The sequence below is a fragment of the Python bivittatus genome, unplaced genomic scaffold (genome assembly GCF_059951505.1).
Source record: "Python bivittatus isolate LINGU-HERP-01145 unplaced genomic scaffold, Pbiv_v1 ctg000680_np1212, whole genome shotgun sequence".
NCBI classification, from domain to species: Eukaryota; Metazoa; Chordata; class Lepidosauria; order Squamata; family Pythonidae; genus Python; species Python bivittatus.
This window is the reverse complement of record NW_028277095.1, coordinates 5035275-5058692: the sequence shown is the minus strand read 5'-3', so window position 1 is coordinate 5058692 and position 23418 is coordinate 5035275. Positions and strand designations below refer to the sequence as shown.

The following is a 23418-nucleotide window of genomic DNA, read 5'->3' as shown; positions in this document are numbered from 1 at the left end:
GAGGTGACGGGGTACACTGGAATGCCCCATCATTCATTGCACCATCTTCTCTCAAGGACCTGCTGTTTCACTAGCTTCACACACTTCTAGAGCATATTACAGTAATCAAAGTGTGGTGTGAGAAGGGTGTGGGTCACTGGCTCCAGGGCTTCCCAGTCTAAGCAAGGCTGCACCTGGCCCACCCACTCAGCTGGCCACCGCTTCCATCTGCTTTCCTAGCAGGGGCTGGGAATCCAGGATTACCTCTGGGTGCGGGTGACCTCATCCAAGCTAGCAGTTGAACTAAGTCTAAGCCAAGATGCTTCTGGACAATCATCACCTCTGTTTGATTGGATTTAGTTTCAGCTTGTTACTACCCCCTTGTAGACTCCATGATTTAAGGATGGACTAGGAATTCCACATTTCTGGCTCAGCCTGGGATGACAGTGCCCAGTTGACATTTATTTATTTATTTATTTGTTTATATTTCAAATTTGGACACCGCCCATCTCACGAGGAAGTGACTCTCATGAGGAAGTGACTCATGAGGTTATCCATGGACTGAGGATACCTCACCCTAAGCCGATTGATGACCTCCCCCAGCAGCTTCTCATAAATATTTTTAAGCGTTGGACGTCCTGTTTCAGGTTTCAAACTCACGCACGCACACACACACCCAGAGTTGCTAGGTGATAATAGTAATTTACTCAGCGCTGAATAGATAAATGGCAGATGGGGAAAGGAATGTAAATCCAAACAGAGGAAAGAAAGCTTGCCTGGGTAGTTTTGCTTTCAACAGGAACATGCAGAAGAGAAGTCAAAATCCAGCCCAAGTTCAGAGAGCCAAGTCAGGTTTGTCAGACAGTCCAAAGGTCAGAGTTTCAGGGTTTTTTACACAAGCAGAATACATAGGAATGACATGCCAGAGTAGGCGATCAGACGGTTGGTTCCAACAGAGAAACATGGGTCAGGACTGCCTCTTAAGACTTCAAATTGCCTAATACCCAGCTTCCCAAATAATTGCAGATCAGTCTCTTTTCTGCTAGAGGTGCATACATTTTTGGCGGGGCGGGCAAAGGCTTCTGGGTGGTGTAGTGGGACTACAGCCCAAAATATGGTGAGCCAGGGCAAAGAAGTAGGGTGGGAAGAATGGGAGAAAAACTAAATTTTGATTTAATGTATTTGGTGTTTCAGATTAATTAAATGAATTCAATGCATGGATTATGATTTATGTCCCTTGCGTTTAATAATTTCCCCTTTTGATCACACTAACAACAATACTGCCAGTCCCTGGAGCTGTTCCAGGAACCTCACCCAAGACTTTTGTAGGAGCAAATTCCACACACATAATTCATGTGCTGGCAAATAATTAATTGGACTGAGTTGAGTGTTGATACTTCAGGAGCTAGCAGGCATCTTGAGTGGGTTTTTTGTTTCTCTTTCCCTTTGACCTCACTTTTGGTCCCTCTGTGCTGCCCCACTTGGTGCGGGGAGACGGTGGCTCAATATTGTTCAGGCTTTTAACAGGTCCAGAGTGACTAGCTGGCTGAGAAAGTAATACTTTTCCTGGGAAACCCACCTCTGCAGTTTGCACAGCATGTTTTAGAGCTTAGCATGAATGTGAACTCAACAAGTGATAGTCAAGACAATCTGAGATGAGGTCTGGAGAACCATGGAGATGGCCTTGAGGAGAACCCTGAAACGCTGGCAGAATTGAAACAGATAGAATGGCTGGAAGGGGATAAGCTAGGGAGGAGAAGCAAGGGATAAAGTTGGAAATAGAGCTTTTTGAAGTGGTTGATGGAAGGAAGGGGAAGGGGAAGGAGAAGGAGAAGGAGAAGGAGAAGGAGAAGGAGAAGGAGAAGGAGAAGGAGAAGGAGAAGGAGAAGGAGAAGGAGAAGGAGAAGGAGAGTCTTTATGGTCATAGTCCTAGTAATTCTCTTTGCTACAGATTTTGTTATTGTGCTTTGGTTATATTATTTTATTACTTTCAACTTCATACCGTAAGAAGGGAAGATAAACCACTCAGAATGCCACTGGACTGGAGTGACATATAAGTCCTAGTAAATAATATAATGGAATACAATACAGCAGTGTTTCTCAACCTTGGCAACTTTAAGATGTGTGGACTTCAACTCCCAGGATTCCCCAGCCAGCATGAATCCTGAAAGTTGAAGTCCACACATCTTAAAATTGCCAAGGTTGAGAAACACTGCAGTACAGTTACAGATACAACAGACATCAGTCATGTAAGTTTGCTTGTGATTTACCTTCCCTCCCTCTTACACCCTAGTGAATGAGAAAGGAGCTTTTCTTAACTCTACCTCCTTTCTTGGGTTTAAGGAACACTTCTGCCCTTGTTTCTCTAACACAGTTCCTCAACCTTGGCAACCTTAAGATGTGTGGACTTCAATTCCCAGGATTCCCCAGCCAGCCATGACTTTTTGGTTGATGGTGGAAGAAAGGAGAAGGAGAAGGAGAAGGAGAAGGAGAAGGAGAAGGAGAAGGAGAAGGAGACTCCCAGGACTTCAACTCCCATGGCTGGCTGGGGAATCCTGGGAGTTGAAGTCCACACATCTTAAAGTTGCCAAGGTGGAGGAACACTGCTCTAACAGCTTCTGAGTTCCCCTCAAGACCATTGCCATAGCTCTCTTCATCAAGGTTAAACCGTTGACATGGCCTGATGCTCAGTTTTCTTTCTTTTTTCTCCCCCATTTAGAAGCACTGCCACTACCACGGATATGTCGAAGGAATCTCAGATTCTTTCATTGCAGTCAGCACCTGTCTGGGGCTCAGGTAACCGGACTCCTTTTGTACTTTTTCAGTGGGGAAGAAGCAGAGAACAGCTGCTGCATTGGTCCTGCAGTGGCTTGCCATGTGGGGACCCCACTTTTTTTAAAAAAATCCCTACATGCTTTATAAACTTGGTGGATGAGGCATACTAGCCATGGCACCTGCTCCTTTTCTTTTACCGTCCTGCCTCGGGTTCTGAATTAGGGGTGGATCATCTGGACCAGAGCCAGGTACATAACGTGCCTGCTTAATTTTGCAGACGCTGGTTTAGATTCTAGAATGGAAAGTAACTTAGTCCTTCCACGGATAAATGCCTTCTTGGTTACTCTGTCCATCTCAGTGACATAATTAAGGTAGGGGTGTTCAACTAGTGGTATATATGACACTAGTGGGACTCGATAGTTCGGTGGGACACACTGAAACTTCAAATAAGCTTGTCACCCTTACTAGAAATGAAAAATATCAGAGAATTGGAGTTCACCGCTTTCACCAGAGTGAAGAAAGCAGTGTTGTAAGTCGTGATGTTTGTGTGATGTTGTGACCCACCTAGAAAAGGGACGGGGCTGGTGTTGTGACATCCATGTGTGTCCCCCCTCCCGCTTGACATCCCTGAGAAATGGCGTTCTTGAAAACAAAGGAAGTCTTCTGTTTCTTTGATGGAACGTTTGGCCAGACTTGTGATACCAAAAGTTAAGAAGTATGGATTTAAGGGAAAGCCAGGAGTTCTTTTTTGTTCCTCTTGTTATAGAACAGCTTGGAGGCAGGGATCCTTGGTTATTTTTTATAAATTAACAGAAAACTATTCTGCTCACCCCTGTTTTAGAGAAAAGGTTGCAACTCCAGGTATTAGAAAGAATGCCTCCATTGAATCAGCAGTTTAGCATGGCCCTTCTCCAACAAACCAGGACTTTGATAACTAGTCTAAAACCCTTCTCTTGGCAAGGTACCAGCAGTGTGACCCTTCCCTTCCCTTCCCTTCCCTTCCCTTCCCTTCCCTTCCCTTCCCTTCCCTTCCCTTCCCTTCCCTTCCCTTCCCTTCCCTTCCCTTCCCTTCCCTTCCCTTCCCTTCCCTTCCCTTCCCTTCCCTTCCCTTCCCTTCCCTTCTTCATCCATTTACTTCCTTTCCTTTCCTTTCCTTTCCTTTCCTTTCCTTTCCTTTCCTTTCCTTTCCTTTCCTTTCCTTTCCTTTCCTTTCCTTTCCTTTCCTTTCCTTTCCTTTCCTTTCCTTTCCTTTCCTTTCCTTTCCTTTCCTTTCCTTTCCTTTCCTTTCCTTTCCTTTCCTTTCCTTTCCTTTCCTTCCCTTCCCCTCCCCTTCTCCGCCCTCCCAGGCATGAAAGGACTTTCTTACCTTAGATCTAGTGCCAGCTCAGAGCATGACTTTAGTTCTAGTATTTTTATAACCTGAACCTGGTTGGTGAAGATTTTGTGCATGTACGTGGATGTGTGTAGATACGACCAGTGCTTCCTGGCTGTCATGGTACAGTCCAATATGCATGTTCTTTCTGTATATTTGAATCTTAATTTCTGCTTCCTCACCACCGTGTGATGTTCTGCAGCCTTTTTGAGGTTCCTCCCTATCATTTGGAAAATTATTTTGATGTCTGTTGCCAGGGGCTTGGTGCAAATCAGGAACATCAGCTATGGAATTGAGCCGATCAACGCGACTTCTCGACATGCTGTCTACCGAATGGCGAATGTGAAGAAAGATCCCAGGTCTTGCAGCATTCCTGATCTGGATGGAAAGCGGGAAAGCGCAGAGGCTCAGCTCCACCCGGACGATTCTATGCCGACAAGAGTGGGTGCCCTTTGGCAACGTTTAATTGTTTACAGTTTGCCACTTGCAGCAGTGAATGTCATGTGTAAAAATTCCCCTCTTTGTTAAATTTAAGGAAAAAGAAAGAAAGCACGCCGGACAATCTGCGTAAGAAGATCATATCTAGAAACTACAATGTACAACTTGCGTATTCTAAACAAGAAGGAAGAGAAAGAGTTGTATGGAAATAAGTCAACAGTGACAGAACAACTCAAGAAAATGTGGCAAAATTGCTTGCAAACATAGGACCTCCGGTTGGGTCAATGATACCAAATTGGTGGGTGTGACTGGGCTGTTGAAGCCCCGCCCCCTTCTACATGCATGCCCTGTGTGTGATGCATGTTCGAAAGGGGTGGGGCATGTTCAGTTGCATCTGCCATTTTGACATTGTTGATCCCCCTTGAATAAAGCCATGTCCTTCTCCTCTTAAAGCTCCATCTAGTTTCGGTTCATGGGAGTCTGAAGCCTGATACGACTGCCATATTGTGAAATCAAAACACTGCCCTAGACGTGGGTCTTGTTTTCCAGTGCCCTGTTGGACATTCTTACCTGAAGTAGCAGTATTAAGGGAACAAATGCAGTGTTCGATGCGTCATGTTTGGAATGAGTGGGTTACGGCCAATGTTGATTCCGTGAATTTGAAGGCGAGAAAGAGCGAGGGAAAAAGGATTAGGGAAGTTTGGTTCTCTTTTGTGTTTATTTCCCAAAGGTACACTCTGGAATGGACAGACAATGGGAACGTGGAGTTCGTATGGCATCATTCTGTTTTGAATTTAAGACTCAGGAGAGAAATGTTAGTTTATTATAAACCTGTTTTTTGTTTTGTTTTTTGGTAGAGGAAAAGAGGCGTTCTTCAACAAACAAGATACGTGGAGCTTTTCATTGTTGTGGACAAAGAAAGGGTACGATGCTTGTGTCTTCTATATAATTGTCTCAAACGGGGTTTCTCAACCATGACAACTTGAAGATGGTGTGGACTTCAACTCCCAGAATTCCCCAGCCAGCCATGCTGGCTGGGGAATTCTGGGAGTTGAAGTCCACCCATCCTCAAGCCGCCAAGGTTGAAAAACGTTGGTCTAAAAGATGGCATCAATCTCTGCCTCATATTTTTGAGCCCCCAACTTTCAAACCACTTGTTTCTCCCTCCTGGAAGACTGAAGCCTCCCGAAATCCAGCCAGCATTTGATCCCTTCGCTCTGCTTCCTGCCATGTTTGATCATTGCTTGCCCCATTCCTCTGCATTGAAAGATCTTCCTGAGAAGGGTCACAGCTTAGTGGGGACAAGATTTGTGGAGAAGTGAGGATGCAAAATGGGTGCACTCGGGGTAGGGATTTTCCAGTTTTAGTCCTTGGGGGGCTTGGGATTTTCTTGGAGTTTTAAAATTGTGTAAAGCTAATGTTAGGGTCCACCCCACTGTTTTCATTGTGCCAAACTTAAAATGATAGGAAGCACACTGCTAATTTTCTGCAGTCATGCTGGGGAATTTTTGGAGAGAGTTTTGAAGGCAGCCAAAGAAGATCTATAGATTGTCCAGCCTTTGCTGTAAGTAGAAGTGGTACCAGAATTTGGACTACTTGTTATAGTGTTTCCAAATTCTCATGTTTTCTTGGAATTCTTGTGCAGGACTAGATCTGGAAGAAAAGGGAAAACCTTTCAGATTTGCTGAAGGGTTATTATCCAAACTGAATCTTAGATCAGAGACCCCAAGCCTGGTATGGTCCCCAATCATGCCCCAATCAGGTATGGTCAGAACTAGGCGATGATGAAATAGAGAGAAATTAGGCTGATAAAGTTACTATAAACATTTATAATTTTTTCATCATCACAAAGCAGGCTGCATTGAGTTTCTGGGTCACCGAAACAGTTGCTGGCTAACCTGGAAGGGGTTGTCTTGCAATGCTGCCAAAGTGATAATGCATTTGACAGTTCCCTGGGCTGACCTGATGATGTTCATCACCCTCCTTTTCTTCTTTTTCTTGCAGTATCACTTGCTAGGCCAGAATAAAACCGCAGTAAGAGAAGAGATGGTGCAGCTGGCAAACTATCTGGATAGCGTAAGTGAAAGAATTTCATGGCAAATGCAAAGAGCGTGGAATTATTTTATGATCCTCCTTATCATGTTAAGTACAAAACACATTTGTCTTGATCCAGAGAAGGGGCAGGACCCAACAAAGAGAAATGCGTTTTGTACTTAAAATAATGATCATCATAAAACAATCTACCATCATAACAGAGGTCTGCAAACAGGAAGGGGGAGTCTGGTGGATGGTCTCCAGGGCTTTCCTTTGTCCTGCAACGTTGTTCTTAGCTCTTCTGCAGTGTTTATTTTAAATATCTCCTGCCCTAATGCCTGGAGGAAAGTTTTAAAAACTCTTAAATATTTATCCATTTACATAGGAATTACCCTCCCCATTGATCACTTGATGCAACGTGCAGAGTAAAAATAGCAATCCAAAAAGAAAATAAATGCAGTCCATTAAATATGGGACATACAGTGCAATACATTTAAAGAGAAAAACAAATACAATACAGGGCTGAGGCTCTCTGATTGTGCTCCCACCTAACCTTTTAAATTAGTAGACTTATAAAGAGCCTCTGGAATAATTATTAGATGGTATATAGGTTTTTTTCTGGAATAAAATTTAATGCACCCTTCAAAAGATTAAATATAGAGCCTAGGGTTCATTTTAAATTCCTTCAAGGGCTCTGATTTCTTCAGAGTGCTCTTGAAAAAGAAAAAAAAGTAAGAAATGTGTATTCATACCTGAATTTTTAGTAGTGTGAAAGAACTGCACAATTTACATTTTTACCCATTTACATGGAAGGTGGCAGAGGATGGTTGGTTGGTGTAGATGGTTTTTAAAAAATATAGCCCTGGGTTATATTTTACATCTTTTTTCATACAGCACTTGGAATTTTCTCCTCTTTTTAAGCTCTCCTTAGTTAGTTAATCATGTTTCACCCAACGCAAGGGCATTGTCTTTCCTTTATTTTTGAGCACCAGCCTTTGCCAACTTGGTGTGTTACACACGCTGCTCCCAGGTTCGGCTTATGGTCACACACGCACAGCCTGTTGAGGCACACGGATCTTGTCAGCCCCCCTTGCTTTCTACCTGGGTTTCCAGATCGGTGCGGCTGGAGCAGACAGACACACAACCCTGGTCAACAGCGGGGAAATAATTAGGGACACACACAAATCACTTCCAACCAAACTCTGAGGCCCAAGAGGTTCTTTGTAATACACGGAGACCCAGTGAATTTAAAGTAACAGCAAAACTTTACTGGTTGCAAGGTACATTTGCTCTTCCTCATACACACACACACTTACCCACATCCTTCCCAACTAGGCTGCCAGGCACTAGCTAGAGGGACGGAAGCCGCCAAGTCTGGATGACTCAGATGACCAAGACGATTCAGAATGGGCGGGCTTTGGGACCCCTTTTATCCCCAAAAGTACAAATTGATGGGATTGGGGTGAGGGCTTCCATGTGCTCAGGCCCAACTTCCTTTGTCTGGTTCAGGTCCTTTGTTTTTTCCTTAAGGACTTGCTTCCTTCTTATCTACCTCCCTGAAGGGATCTCATAGATAAGATTCCTGGCTTTTGTGCTCTCTGCTTACGTGCCTGCTTCATCTTTAGGTTATGACAGCTTCAGCCTAGTCTCACAGGTGCCCCAATTCCCAAAATCTCTAGCCAGTATATAAGGATATGGCTAGTAATTAGCTGACATATCCAGACTGGACTCACATAAGCCACATGGTGGTTTGTATGATTTTGACTTAGAATATTGCGTGAAGCCCATTGGTTGTGGCTTATTCAGTGGTTGAGCAGAACATGGATTCGTGTGATATGTGAACTCAGCCCATTTTTTCTGGTGCTCCCTCAGATAAAAGACCTTCGGGAGATCTCACCAGGGCTCTCAGCTAGACTGAAAAAATCGAAATTGAAAAAAATCATAATTGAGGAAGGTGGTGACAAACCACTTCCATGGATTGCCCAGAAAACTGCGTGGATGTGTCTATGAAGTTGTTAGAAGCCAAGACTTCTCTTTTTAAAATAATGAAGCCAGCCTTGGCGAATGCCATATTCAGGCTGCATTAATGTCCTCTGTTCCACCATTATCTTTGCTATTTCCAGATGTACATTATGTTGAACATCCGCATTGTGTTGGTTGGCCTGGAGATCTGGACGTTTGAAAATAAGATCCGAATGGAAGGAGGAGCAGGGGATGTCCTTGCCAACTTCGTGCAGTGGAGAGAGCAGGAACTTGTCCCACGCCGACGGCATGACAGCGCCCAGCTTGTTCTGTAAGATCTGTGCACTCCCTGTTTGGCAAGGAGGCCACACGCCCTTTCTGCCCAAAAGCACTAGACAGATTCCTTCCACAACTCCCTGCCAGTCCCCTCTAATCCCTTTATTCTCTTCTCTGTGCCCGCGCAGGTACATCCCTGTGAATGGAGTGGGGCAGTTTTTCCCATTTTGTAGTTAGAATAAGTACCTTTGAAGACTTTCAGTCCAAAAGTTCTGGGACTCACCTGTGAAGGAGATCTCTTGACTAGCACTGAGGAAGTTCTACCCTCCCTTGGTGGCAAACAAAGCTGTCGTTCTTCCTTTGGCTAGAAGGGATGTGGAGGAACAGGGAGGAACCGGTGACCTTCCGTATCTTGCTGCATTTTCATCTCCCAGAAGTCCCCCCAACAGTTATGGGCTGCTGGGAGTTACAGTTCAGCTTTCACTTCAGGATGACCTACTCCCCCTTCTGGTGGGACATGGTCCAATCAGGAGGTTATGAAAGGGAGTTGCATGAACTTGACTTAATATATATTTTTAAATAATAAGGCCTGTGTAGTTGACACCAATATGCACTAACTGAAAAATAGAGATTTTTAAATGATACACACACACACACACACACACACACACACACACACGTATACATATATACATACATACACACACCAGTCTATACTAGACCTTAGTTTGTTTGGGGAATATATGCATATTTAAATGTATGTATTTAAAAATGTATTTTAAATAAATCAGGATTAACTGTATTTTAACCCAATGACTCCCTGGGATGGTGAGTCACTTTCCCGTTTAAGCTGCTCTGAATGACTTGTTAAATCAAGGATCAGGGATCACACAATTTCATGAAAATTCATGGTGCCATTGTATTAAAAATGCATCAGCTGTGGTTAAGAGTTCAACATGTAAGGTCCCCCCCACCATACCCCAAGACTGGACTATGAGACTTTGGCCATTTTTAGTTTTTAAAAAGTTACTTATTTTATTTAGAGATGAGGGGTTACCGCCTAGTGGTGTTGCAGGTTTGAGGGTTCTTGTGCCTTGTTGCCACCTTGTGTTAGATCGAAGGGCACTTGCAAATGCCACCGTTCTTGTTCCTCTTTGCTCGAAAGCCATTTGAAGCAGACTTGGGTTCATCTTTGCTTCTGCCAACCTCTGCTGAAAACATTCAGGGAATAAGACAATCCCAGATGAGTAGGATGAAACTTTATAAAATCTCCTCCAATCAGTACCCTGATCACCACAGATTCTGGATCAATCATCCCCCAACACCACATACTACCTCCACAAAAGAGGGAAGTTAAATATATTGCACCCTCCACTTCAGTTCATGTAGGCAATTATCTGGTTTCTTGCACGACAAACAGGAACAATAATCTGAGCAGTTCCTATGAGGCAACACTTGCTAAATGCAAAGCTGACTTCTCTCTTGCATGTAAAAAGCTTCTGATGAGCTCTGAGGGTGAAATGCAACCAGGCATTTTCCCCAGTGTCTCCAACCAAATAGTGGAGATACATGGTGGCAGAAGTGGGTCAACCATGCCTACAGACACACCAGGAATAGGGCCCTGAAGCTCAGAGCTGGGGTGGGGTGGGCACAGGGGTAGGGATGGGCATGGGGGTAGGAGTTCTGCAAGTAGCTGAACAAAGTCTTCACCAGCTCTGCAGAATGGGAGGACCGCATAAGGAAGGGCCACCTTTGCTCTAGCTGCAGATAAACTTCTGCAGAACAGGAGGAAGGGCTCTGTTCTCCAATACTGGGGAATGCTGGGGTTTAGCGCCGATTCTAAACTGGTTGAAACAATCCTTCTGGAAGTGCTTGTGCAGTTATTTTGAACATTTGACCTTGCTTAAAATCTTGTGTTCCTGTGGGGTCACTGGATTCTGAATAACTTCACTTTTTATAACGTTTAAACTTGATTGTTAAGTCCAAATTTCTGGGGATTCCCCAGCTTTTATAGATATAGATATATTTATATTTATTATATATAACAATATATATAACAATATATATTCTAGATATATATTTATTGTTTCAGTGTAACCTGCATTTTTATTTTTATTTTTGTATTTATATATATGTGTATGTATAAATAATAAAAATAATTCCCCTCTCTCCTCTGTGGGTGGGATGGGTCTTCCTCAATCTCGGGTCCTCTACCAGAGGCCTGGGAGTTTTAGATAGATAGATAGATAGATAGATAGATAGATAGATAGATAGATAGATAGATAGATAGATAGATCTATCTATCTATCTATCTATCTATCTATCTATCTATCTATCTATCTATCTATCTATCTATCTATCTATCTATCTAAAACAGTGTTGTCCAAACTTGGCCACTTTAAGATGACTGGACTTCAGCTCCCAGAATTCCCCAGCCAGTTGGCTGGGGAATTCTGGGAGTTGAAGTCCACTCATCTTAAAGTGGCCAAGTTTGGACAACACTGATCTAAAATAAAAGCAGGTTACAATAAATAATGTGATTTGCCTTTTGGGTGGTAAGAAAATACTGCAGATGATATAGGAACTGCTGTTTGCTAGCAGTACTTCATGTGCTTTTAAATGGATTAAAGTTTACTTTCAGATGTAATTAACTCTCTGCTTAACTGTCGTTAAGAAACTTGGGTTATTTTCCCCTACATTATAGGAGGAAGGAATTTGGGGGCACAGCCGGGATGGCTTATGTAGGAACAGTGTGCTCCAAAAGTCACGCTGGAGGCATTAATGTGGTAAGCAGCCGTTAACTGCATCTCAGCTGAGTTAAAGATAAAATTACAGCTTTTATGGCTGTGATAGAAAGTACAGTGGTACCTCTAGTTACGAACGCCCCTACTTACGAATTTTTTGAGATACGACCAGCTCCGGCCCCCCAAATTTACCTTGACTTGTAAACTCGCCTTGACTTACAAACCGGATCCACGGCCATTTTCCGCCCGTTCCACATGGTCCGCGGCCATTTTTCCGCCTGTGTCACGTGGTCCGCGGCCATTTTCCTCCTTTTCCATGTGGTCCGTGGCCATTTCCCCACCCATTCCACGTGGTCCGCGGCCATTTTTCCGCCCGTGCCACGTGGTCCGTGGCCATTTTCCACCCGTGCCATGTGGTCCGCGGCCATTTTCCGCCCGTTCGACGTGGTCCACGGCCATTTCCCGCCCATTCCACGTGGTCCGTGGCCGTTTTCCTGCCCGTTCCACGTGGTCTGCGGCCATTTTTCCGCCCCTGACGTGTGGTCTGCGGACGCTGGAACGGATTAACGGTAATTACATTGAACCTTATGGGAAAATTTGCCTCGTGTTGCAAATTCGAGTTGCAACCAGAGTCACGGAACGGATTAAATTCGTAACTCGAGGTTCCACTGTACAGTGTTTGGGATGGTTTAGATTTAGTCTCTTATGTTGCGTTTGGGCAACGCAGTGTGCAGATCAGTAAAACATTCCTTTCTTTTTTGGTGCTTATTAGGGCAGAAGTCCAGGCGGCTTTTGTTTTCCTCCTTACAGATTTTTAAAAGATGGAGAAATTTCATACGCATTTCCCTTTGTAGTATGCAGAACCTTGGTTTGCATCTTACCCTATTAACATGCACATTTGCATAAATTATCGAAGAAACCATTTCTCAGGGCAAATCATTTGCCTTTCATTCTATGGCATCTATACTTTCCAGGCTTTCAGATGCAGATTCCTGATGTCAAAATATTAAGAACTTGGAAATTTATAATAACATCCTTTGTGTTTCAGTTCCTTGCATTTTTAAACATCTCTGTCTCTTATCTTAATGAGCTGAAGTATACAACGTTGAAAGGCAACCAAGATGATTAAGGATTGAAAACTGAGTCTCTTGAGGAGAAATTTAATGGAATGGATACATTTAGCTTGAAGAAGAGCAGACAGGGATATACGATAGTAGGCCACATGGGCTGTCAAGGTCACTTCTCCCTCATCTAAGATTTTAGGACACAGAATGATGGTCTTAAGTTGCAGAAAGATAGATAAAACATAACGTTAGGACAGACTTTGCAATGATAAAAGCAGTTTGTCATTGGATCCAATGACTTAGAGCAGTGTTTCTCAACCCTGGGAACTTTAAGATGTGTGGACTTCAACTCCCAGAATTCCATGGCTGGCTGGGGAATTCTGGAAGTTGAAGTCCATACATCTTAAAGTTCCCAGGGTAGACTCCTTTTGATTGGATGCAATCAAACAGAGGCTGGGCACTCTCTGTGAGGATACATTAATTTGGACTCCTGAATTGAGCAGATGGGAGTCGATGATTTCAGCAGCCTCCTCCAGTCCTGTGATTCTCTGGTTTCATAAATTTGATTGCCTGCTTGTCAGTGATGGGCAGCTGTAATGGTACGTGAGGAAGACCATGAGAAATGGGGCGAAGAGATGCTGCCTAAGGAACGGTCAGATAAGAGAGGGCATAGCCCGCAGGTGCATAATGGGAAGAGAAAGAGGCTCAGAAGGGATCCTCCCTAACTTCTCAGGCTATAAAGAAGACGATGGGAGATTTGTACTTTCAGACCTGCAAGATTGATGTCAGCCTTCACAAGTAGACCAGACAGGAAACACGACCAGATGAGCTAATTCTACTTTATTGTAAGGCTACATTAACAGAATCTTACAAGTCTGAAAGTACAATTCTCTACCCCTCACATCTTTTTTACGGCCTGAGAAGTTAGGGAGGGTCCCTTCTGAGCCTCTTTCTCTTCCCATTATGCATCTGCGGGCTATGCCCTCCCTTATCTGACTGTTCCCTAGGCAGCATCTCTTTGCCCCATTTCTCAAGGTCTTTCTCACATACCATTACATCAGCTTTCCCTTGTCAGATGATCACTTTTGTATTTCCAGTAAAAGCCTCGATTACGGGAAGAAACCTGATTCTCCTTTTCCTTGATGAAGGACATGGGAACTCTGTTGGACTTCTGTGGAGACAACAGTTTCAGCCAGGCCACTGTTGCAGAAATACCTCCCTGGGAAAGAACATTCTGGGATGAGTTCCTGGCCATTGAAAACAATCTTTTAATTAGACTTTGACTTGGCTATGGCCACTCCTCTGTCTTTGCCTGACCCATTTTGGAGGGTGTGGTTCTTGGTGTGCTTCTCCAAGACCAAGTATGGCCCTCAGCTGGGCAGAAATTATCTTAATGTCAGTGGTAGTAATGAATTCCCTGAAAGCAAGGAAGTGGGACAGGGGACCCTTCCTTTGTTATCCTGAGAACTTGAAGAAAAAACAGAGTGATGGCTGTTTTCCTTCTCACAGGACTGGGACAGAAATTGGTTGCAAATTGGAACTGCTTCCACCTTTTTCAAAGGCCCAGGTCAAGGCCATTCACCTTCCCTTTCTCTAAATGTGCTGCAGAAGTTGCAGCAGTTGGGAAACTGCTTGAGCTCCATGACAGTTTGCCTAGTACTATTGGTGTAAGAGTCTCCTGACAAAGTAATCCATCTGTCTTCTTTGTTCTATGATATTTTGTAGTTTGGACTCACCAGTGTGCAGGTGTTTGCATCCATTGTTGCTCATGAGCTCGGCCACAACCTGGGCATGAACCACGATGATGACAGAAACTGTCACTGCGAAACAGGGAACTGTATTATGAACTCTGGAGCATCGTAAGTAACTCCCAGTTCTATTTTCCAAAGGGATTTTGACACATGCCCCATGGGCAATCTTACCCGAGTTGGAAGCTAAGCAGGGTCCAGCCTGGTTAGTACTTGCATGGGAGAAGTCCAGGGAATTTCAGAACTGGAAGCTAGAACAGGAAGTTGAAATGCAGTAGCGAACCACTTCTATATTGTTGCCAAGAAAATTGCAAGGGTGTATCCGTATAGTCTCCAGTATTTCAGGTTGACCAAAGTTCTGAAATCTCCAAATGGTTGAGGGTTGGTGGGCACAGTTGGAATTTGAGAACTTAGGGTGGGTAATGGCTACCAGGAATGGGGCTTGCCCATTCACAAAAAGGTTGCCCTAGGCCAGAACCATTTATAAAGCACCAGTTGATCAAAATGCTACCTGCTATTCCTCTATTTTGCGAAGAGAGATCTCTTTGGAGAAGACCCTGACGCTGGGTAAGATTGAAGGCAAAAGGAGAAGAGGACGGCAGAGGATGAGATGGTTAGATAGCATCACTGAAGCAATGAGCATGAAACTGAGCAAACTCAGGGAGGCAGTGAAGGACAGGAAGGCCTGGCGCAATATGGTTCATGGGGTCACGAAGAGTCGGACACGACTTAACGACTAAACAACAACAAAATTCCTCTATTTCCAATCCCAAATCCATTTTGAAGAAAACCGACCATCATCTTTACTGACATGCCTAATTGAAACACAGTATGAGAGCTTTTGAAATGTTCCCCTCTTTGTAGAGGTGCTAGAAATTTCAGCACGTGCAGCGAGGAAGACTTTGAAAAGCTCACCTTGAACAAGGGCGGAAGTTGCCTTCTCAACATCCCCAGGTCTGATGAAACCTACAGCGTCCCATACTGTGGCAACAAGCTTGTGGATGCAGGAGAAGAGTGTGATTGTGGGTCAGCGGAGGTAAGTAACATGCGCATCATAGAGACATGTTGGTTGCCAGGGTCAGTTTTAGCTTCCAACCAGTTTGAACGTTGAGTGAAACATCAAGAGGAAGGCAAGCAGTGTTCAAGAAGTACAATTGTCCTAGGACCTTGATGTGAGGGGAAATTGCACACAGACAATGATGTGTTCTTAAGAACTCGGCTTGCACTGAAGAAATGTCTAATTTCTGAGTTCTGAGGAATACAGTGACCGTGCTCCAAAAAAGTAGTGAGTGAGGCCAGGACAAAAGTGAAATCTATGTCATTTACGTCTACCTAACAGTCTGAATAGTTTGCACTGATTGATGTTCATAGAAAGTTGATGCCTGATCTCATATTAGCTATAATCATATAGTTAATACAGTTCTTCTCTATTTATATATTTAGTCATTTTCTCCTTCTGTCATGCTACCAATTGCAGTTTGTACCCTTTGAAGATCTCCACTGGGATGGAGACACCAAAGGCTTTTCTGGACTTTGGGTTGTACATGCCATTGTAGAGGAAAACAAATAAAATTGGCAAAGGTATTTCCATTCTGGAAAAGATGGGAGTGTGAGAAAGAGAGTCAAAATAAGCTCACTTTGATTCTGTATGGTATAAGAGGGGACAGAAGGAAACCCTGGCAGGCTTTCAAGATTCTGTTATACGTTAAAACAATAAAATGGAGTTCCAGTAGTCCATGCGGTGTCTATTTCTTGACCTGGCCTACCTTGAAGGGCTGAAAGGTATGAATGGCTAAAGTCTTGCCCTCCAAGGGCCATGCTAGTTGCTACGTTTGGCCACGCATATGTGGGCCCTTGTGCCTTTTTTTTAAATACAATTTTGTTAAAACTTCTAAGAAAGAAGATAAAAAAACTAATAGAAATGAATACAGAGTAAGAAAAAGAGAAAAGAGATCAAAGAAAGAACGAAAAGTGCAAAAACAAAGAAAGAAAATACAAAGAAGTAGCTTCTGATGTTCTTTATCACAAATTATAAATTTACCTCTTGTTCTGTGGTTACAGCCTAACTCGAGTTCCTATCCTGTCTAATCCTCAAAGCCATAAATCATAAGTGCATTTTTTCCTCTTTCATGCAAAAAGTCCATAAGGGGTTTCCCATCAGCAATCAATGTAGATATTGTCTTTTCTCTAATCAAAGAAGTCAATTCGGCCAATTCTGCAAGTTCCATCATCTTCACCAACCATTCCTCCATTGTGGGTGGTACCAAATCTTTCCATCTTTGTGTGTGGACACTTGTGCCTAAGAACACACTCATATGCCTGTTTGCACATAAAATCTCAGTCAGCTTAGACTAGGGTTTCTCAACCTTGGCAACTTGAAGACGTGTGGACTTCAACTCCTAGCTGGGGAATTCTGGGAGTTGAAGTCCACACCTCTTCAAGTTGCCAAGGTTGAGAAACACTGGCTTAGACTTTTAGTTTCAAGATGGGGCTGAAAACAGCTGAAAGTGTGCTAAATTCTTATGCGTTGATCCTTTTCAGGAATGTAAATCTGATCCCTGCTGTGAAGCAGGAACTTGCAGACTGCGCTCAGGATCGGTCTGTGGATATGGAGATTGCTGCAAAGATTGTCAGGTGAGAACTTGGCTCCAAAGCCCTGCAAGAAATAGCAGGCGGGGAGGAGGGGGGTAGAATTAGTACGGGAGAAATACATCAGCAGAACAAACCTGTCATCTTTGGCTTCGAAATCAGGCCCCTTGAGTTCCATGAAGCACTGGCTGCTTTTTGCTGGACAATAGCGTCCAGCAAATAATAGTGTTTTTGTTGGGGGTTATACGCTTTCCCCCATATTTGTCAAGCAGTGTTGTATCACGGTATTGAAGTCATCCCAAGAGGTGGAACCAAAAGTTTGGGTCCAGTATTGTTATCCAAAATAGGTGTGCTAAGCCATTCAGTGGCTTTACTCTACTGTTAAAAACTCTATTTTTAACCTTACTGTACAACAAAAATGTCCCTAAAATTGTGCTGCTGAAAATTGCCACTTGCAACCGAATCTCAGCAGTGAGTACAGATTTAGAGGAGCATCTGGAGGCTGCAAAAATGTTCTCCCTCGGGGGCTTCTTGTGACCCATAGACTGCCCAGCATGTATGGGGGATGTACAATTCCCCCAAAATGAGCTGAATTCTGTTGCCTGCTCAGATCTGAGTTTTAATGTGAATTAACAACAAAAGCTGGAAGATAAAAGACAATAGTTGGAAGGCATATATTTCCTTTTTAAAATTTTACATTATGTCTAAAAAGGCCCTTTTAGACAGGTTAGTCTATCAATTGCAGCACTGGACCCTTTATGCAGAAGTTTCTGAATATTTTCAAACGACAAGATTTAGTAGCCGGATGAAGGGCCAGAAAAGGGAAGAAACCTATCTGCAAAGAACTGCGGGTTGTTCTAAGCATGTTTTTTCAAAAAAAGGTTTAAAGACAGCTGAAAGACTGTTTGCTGTTTTCCATTTTGAAAAAGCAAGTTTGATTCCCTAGCAACTCCATAATTTTTGTGGATAGCTCCAGTAGGTGGCAGAATCTAGCAACTATGGCTGATCTCAAAAAAAGCTAAGCAGAGTCAGACCTGGTTAAGGCTTGGATGGGAGATGACCAGTATCCAGAACTATTCAGAGAATTTGAGAAAAATGCCCCAAAAGATAGCAGTGGAAACCACTTCACATATTATTGCTAAGGAAACAACAGGGATGTCACCAGAAATGAAATTCAACCCGAGGAAGTCTTACCCCCCACTCCATTTTCTTTCCTACCATTTTTTTCTTTGCATGCATTTCTTTGGGAGCGAAACCCACTCATCCCTTCTTCAAAATTCTTTTACATCCAAGCACCTGGGTGTAATGCAACGTTTTTCAGCTATATAACCAAGATGGGACTCATTGTGCAGGAAAAGTTCAGAGCTAATCATGTTTACCAACTTTTGGAGGAATGATATATTAGAAATGTATGAATAAAACAGTTCAAGGGTTGAACAACCTTTGATCAGTAATAACAGACTGTAGCTTTGTTTGCTTGATATGCAATAGCCATTTTAGATGGTTACTAGTCTGTCTTCCAGGGCTAGCGTACATAGATGAGCATGATATAATGCAGTAGTTCAGGCACTCGAAATGTGATGAACAAATGCTAAATATGATTAGGCATCATGGTGGGATAGAACTAGTGTGAGATTGGGTCTATTTTTTAAAATTATTTTTTTATCCTGCCTTTCTTATTTTTACAAATAACTCAAGATGATAAACGTACCTGATATTTCTTCCTCCTCCTATTTTCCCCACAACAACAACTCTGTGAGGTGATTTGGGCTGAGAGAGAGAAACTGGCCCAAAGTCACTCAGCCAGACTTCCATGCCTAAGGCAGGATTAGAACTCACCGTCTCCTGGTTTCTAGCCTGGTGCCAGAGACTGGCTCTCGTGTGTATATGTGTCTCTATTGCGCTTAGCTTTGTTCTAGCCTTCTTCAACCAGGTGCCATGCAGATATGCAGCAAGCCCTACAATTCCCTGATAAATGCTGAACACAGAACTCTTGGAATTGCCATTTCAGCATACCTGGAGGGCACCTGGAAGGGGAAACTGAGTTCATTCCTTAATGGACCTTAAAAAGTTGACAGTGCCTCCTTTTCCCTTCTTCCCTTTCCAGTATCTTTCCAAAGGCACCGTGTGCCGTGAGGCAGCCAGCGAGTGTGACCTTCCAGAGTATTGCAATGGGTCTTCCTCCTTCTGCCCGCAGGATGTCACCATTCAGAATGGGCACCCTTGCCACCGAGACGAGGCCTACTGCTACAATGGGGTTTGCCAGTATTATGAGTTACAGTGCCAGGATATCTTTGGAGCACGTAAGGGAAATTATGATTTCAGTCAAAGCAGCCAGCACATTTTGGCATTCAGCAGGGATGTGTTACCGCTCCAAGCCTGGGATCATCTGATTTCGGAGCAGCTGTTTCCTAACACCTGGATTGGGATGTTTTTTTCCTGAGCATGAGACAGAATTAGAGTATTGTTTCCACACGTGGCTTCAGATGTGCTGCTGTAAGGATCAGTGGGAACAAAAGCAAGCCTTTGCTTTCCTTATGTTTCACCTGTGTATGTAGGTGGGGAATAGCTTTTGCCACCCAAACTACAGAAAAATTGGCCAAGGTAATGATTTTTTTTTTTAATTACAAGCGCTTTAAAATTTTCCATAGCAAACAGTGGAAGCAAAAGTTAAGCAAAAGTAAGCACATTTATTATACACTGTCTTTTCAGTCTTTAGTTTAACTTAATTTGGGGGGTCGTATAGTAAGTCACTGGAAGCCAGTATTGTTATCTAGTGGCTCTGGCTCTTCCCTTCTTGGTTTTTCTGCTTTCTTTGCATTTCATCATCATGTCAAAACCTTTCTAATAATTTGGGGTCCTTGATTTGACACTCCTTTGCTTCTTCCTTTTTAGCCTGATTTCATTTAAGTCTATTTTCACTTTTATTTGTTCGTTCGTTGACGTATTCAGTTCTATAACCGGCTTGTGTATTTATCATACGTTATGCATTTGTTAGCTTCCTTGGATGTTTAGTCTAACAGAAAAGTCAGAACAGTGAGGCAGAAAACACGTTTATTTGTTTTTAAACAAGTAAATGAAAGGGTTGTATGTATATAAAAAAAAGTATGGTTGCCTTTTTAGCTCCTCCATCATTAAGGTGGAAGACTTTGTGTCTTCAGTTCTTTTAAATGAGGAGCAGGCCATCCCTGGTGCTTACAGGTCCTACAGCACATAGTACCTATTTTGTATCCCCAAAATATATCCAGCATTTTCAGCCCACTTTTTTTTTCATTTTTTGGCCATTGGATTTTTTTAGGGGACCCTGTTTAGACCCCTTAGAAGCTCCCCCTTCCCTGTCAGGGTGATTTTTCTCATTCTGAACAGGTTTTAAGGGGCAAATTTGGAGCAGCCCTCCCACCCAGAAATTCACTGAAGTACTCCTAATCCACCCCAAAAGTTGAAAATGTCTCCATCATTTGGTATTTTGGTATTACTAGCCACATCTCAGTGACCTTCAGAGGTAAACTAATACCCTTTTTAAAAAGATTCCAGTGCATCTCTAACTGCAGAGGGAGTCTTGCTCCTGTTCTGGGCCTTGTGGGCTAAATGAGTTTTGGATTGCTAACCTTGCTTCCAAAATGTATCTTTTGCAGAAGCAAAGGTTGCCCCTGAAATTTGTTTCTCAGATGTGAATTCCAAAGGGGACCGGTTTGGAAACTGTGGTTATCAGAACCGTGAATTCAAGAAGTGTTCGAGCTGGTGAGTAGGCAGGATGGGGAAATTTTCTGGAGACCTGATGGAGGTGTTTCTTAGAAGTCCAGGGTATGCTGTTGTGGTAAGGTGCAGTAAAGGAACAAGGAACTCTGCTGTACCTGTCCCATTGCAAGCTCCGGGATATTGTCCGGCCCAGCCCAAGAACAATGGTGAAACTGTCCAGTTGAGTCAAGTTCCTTTATGTGCTTACACCGTATAGACAGAATCTTGCCAAACTAAATCTATACTACAGCAACTAGTGGATATACCCTGTGAGGTTCTAGGGAGTGGCTATCCTGAACCTCTTTCACTTCCCACGCTCCTGCTCTGGACTGTGTTGTCTCTTGTCTCCTTTCCCCTCCTGGAATGCACCCCCTCCTTCCTGATAGCCTGGATCTCCCACATCACCCTCCTCTTTGTATATACATCCCATCACAGATATCTTCCTATCCAGGTCTGCTGAGTGGTCTTTGGATTCCCACCAGGCTTCCTGGCCCATCTGACTTTTTTTTTTTAAAAACTATTTGGAATAAAAAACAAAGAAATAGGTGGGTCATAATTAACATGCTGCAAAGCAGAGCATCAGCTTCAAGCATCATCTTTCTTTCCAAGAAGACCTCCGATAATACCACGTAGACCCCCAGGGCATGCTCAGATTGAAATAGTGGTGGTTGCTCCGGGGGAATGACCACCTTCTCACCAGCCAGGCCCACCATGACATTCTTTTGATATTTATTTATTTATCTATACAATTTATATGGCCGCCCAACTCGCTCACGGTGATTCCGGGTGGCTTACAGAAATAATATGATTGGTATGATTGCCCATAACAGGATTGCAATGTTTTAGCTGGGTCTACCTCTGCAAAATGGTTGGAGATCTGTGTCCGCTGCCTCTGTGAGGTTCCAGGAAGTGTTGGGCATGCTTTAAATCTTACAGTTGCAGATAGAAGGGCTGGGAACGTAGCCTGGAAGAAGAAAAGGGGTCTATGTTTTCAGAAAGCTGAAGCAGGTGCCATAGGATCACATTCTCCCATCCTCCATAACTTTCCCACTGCCCGGCTTGAGTTTATCGTTTTCTGGGGTTGGCTTTAATTCGTTCTCATGGCACCAGCCTATTAAGGGGGGAAAAGCAATTTCCTGGGAAGACGCGAAGAGGACTGACTTGGGTTGTTTTTGGTATTGAGGGCATTTTTTTTTTTCCAATTTGCAAAAAAAAAAAAAAATCTTGAAAAACCCTTGCCTGGAAACTGCAAATTGATGACGCTTGTTTTGAAAGAACAAACTGGCTGCCAGTTTGCTACCAAGCGAAATTCAAGGTATTTGTGACAACGTGTAGAGTCCCATAGGAATTAGGATCCAAATCTCTGAAGGAGTGCCTTCTCCCATATGTACCTGCCCATCAATTAAGACAGTGTTTCTCAACCTTGGCAACTTTAAGATGTGTGGACTTCGACCCCCAGAATTCCCCAGCCAGCATGGCTGGCTAGGGAATTCTGGGAGTTGAAGTCCACACATCTTAAAGTTGCCAAGGTTGAGAAACACTGAACTAAGGTAAATCAGGGGTGCCTATTGAGGGTGCCACCTCTGAGCGCAATTTGTTTTAGGGAAACCTAGGAGGTGACATTATAGTCAAAGCAGTTCTCCAGTTGCAGAAATGCCTCCAGTGGATGTCATTCCTTCAGTTCTGGGTGCCAAATTAAGATTGATCTCTTCCTCCAGGCATTTGGCCACCCTGGGGCTGTTGTGTCTTGCAGTCTTGTTTGGTCTGATGATCTGCATTTTGCAAATCACGGCAGGGAGGGCCCAGCCTCGGTAAGGATCTGAGCAAAGCATCTCTTGGAGTGGCATGCAAAGCTGCAAAACTGAGTTGCTTCCCTTTGCTCCTTACCTCCTCCCAGGCATCTGCCAGCCCTTGAGAAAGGTTTCTGCACATATCCAGCCTCTGCTGGGACGCTGCTGGCTGCCAGGAAGGCTGGGAAATTTCTCTGGGGGCATGAATTCTGGGAGGCAATGGGAAGTTGAGACAAGATCTTTTCCTTCTTGGCCCTTTCTCTTTTTTTTTAAAGTAGTTTTATTAAACTTTGCAATTAAAAAGATTAAAAACTAATATAAACCAAAAAATAGAAAAGAATAAAAAAATAGAAAGTGCAGAAAAAAAATAGAAAGAAAAATATAGGCAGTCCTTACTTAACAACCATTCATTTATTAGTGTTTGAAGTTACAACAGTGCTGAACAAAGGGGCTTACAACCAGTCCTCGCACTTACAACTGTCGCAGCATCCCCACAGTCATGTGATCGCGATCTGGGCCCTTGGCAACCAGCTCACACTTAACGATGGTTGCAGTGTCCCAGGGTCATGTGATCGCCATTTGTGACCTTCCCAACTGGCTTCCAGCAAGCAAAATCAATATGGAACCACATGATTCGCTTAACAACTGCATGGTTCACTTAATGACCACTGCTAAAAAGGCTGTAAAATTGGGCGTGACTCACTTAACAACTGCCCTGCTTAACAACAAATTTGTCAGTCCTATGTGGTTGTTAAGCAAGGATTACCTGTAGAGAAGAAAGAAAAAATAAGGTAGTAAAGAAAAAGAAAAGATATATGTAAAGAAATGACTGCCTCCCTTCAACACAAGTATAAACAATTTTAGTAACTTATCACCTCCTCTTAAAATACAACAAATGATCTCTTCTTC

At 43.3% G+C, this 23418-nt stretch overlaps 1 protein-coding gene across 3 annotated transcripts in view; it reads left to right on the top strand.

The window, feature by feature from the left end:
• LOC103054091 (disintegrin and metalloproteinase domain-containing protein 9) overlaps positions 1-23418 on the top strand; it is a 55477-nt gene that overhangs the window by 17154 nt on the left and 14905 nt on the right. For all 3 annotated transcript variants that reach the window (XM_088152065.1, XM_088152066.1, XM_088152064.1), the window contains exons 5-15: positions 2699-2775; positions 4384-4567; positions 5422-5487; positions 6569-6640; positions 8722-8891; positions 11541-11622; positions 14370-14503; positions 15257-15428; positions 16934-17026; positions 19089-19284; positions 20617-20722. In XM_088152065.1, coding sequence (XP_088008191.1) covers positions 2699-2775; positions 4384-4567; positions 5422-5487; positions 6569-6640; positions 8722-8891; positions 11541-11622; positions 14370-14503; positions 15257-15428; positions 16934-17026; positions 19089-19284; positions 20617-20722 — 1352 coding nt within the window. The remainder of the gene's footprint in view (positions 1-2698; positions 2776-4383; positions 4568-5421; positions 5488-6568; positions 6641-8721; positions 8892-11540; positions 11623-14369; positions 14504-15256; positions 15429-16933; positions 17027-19088; positions 19285-20616; positions 20723-23418) is intronic.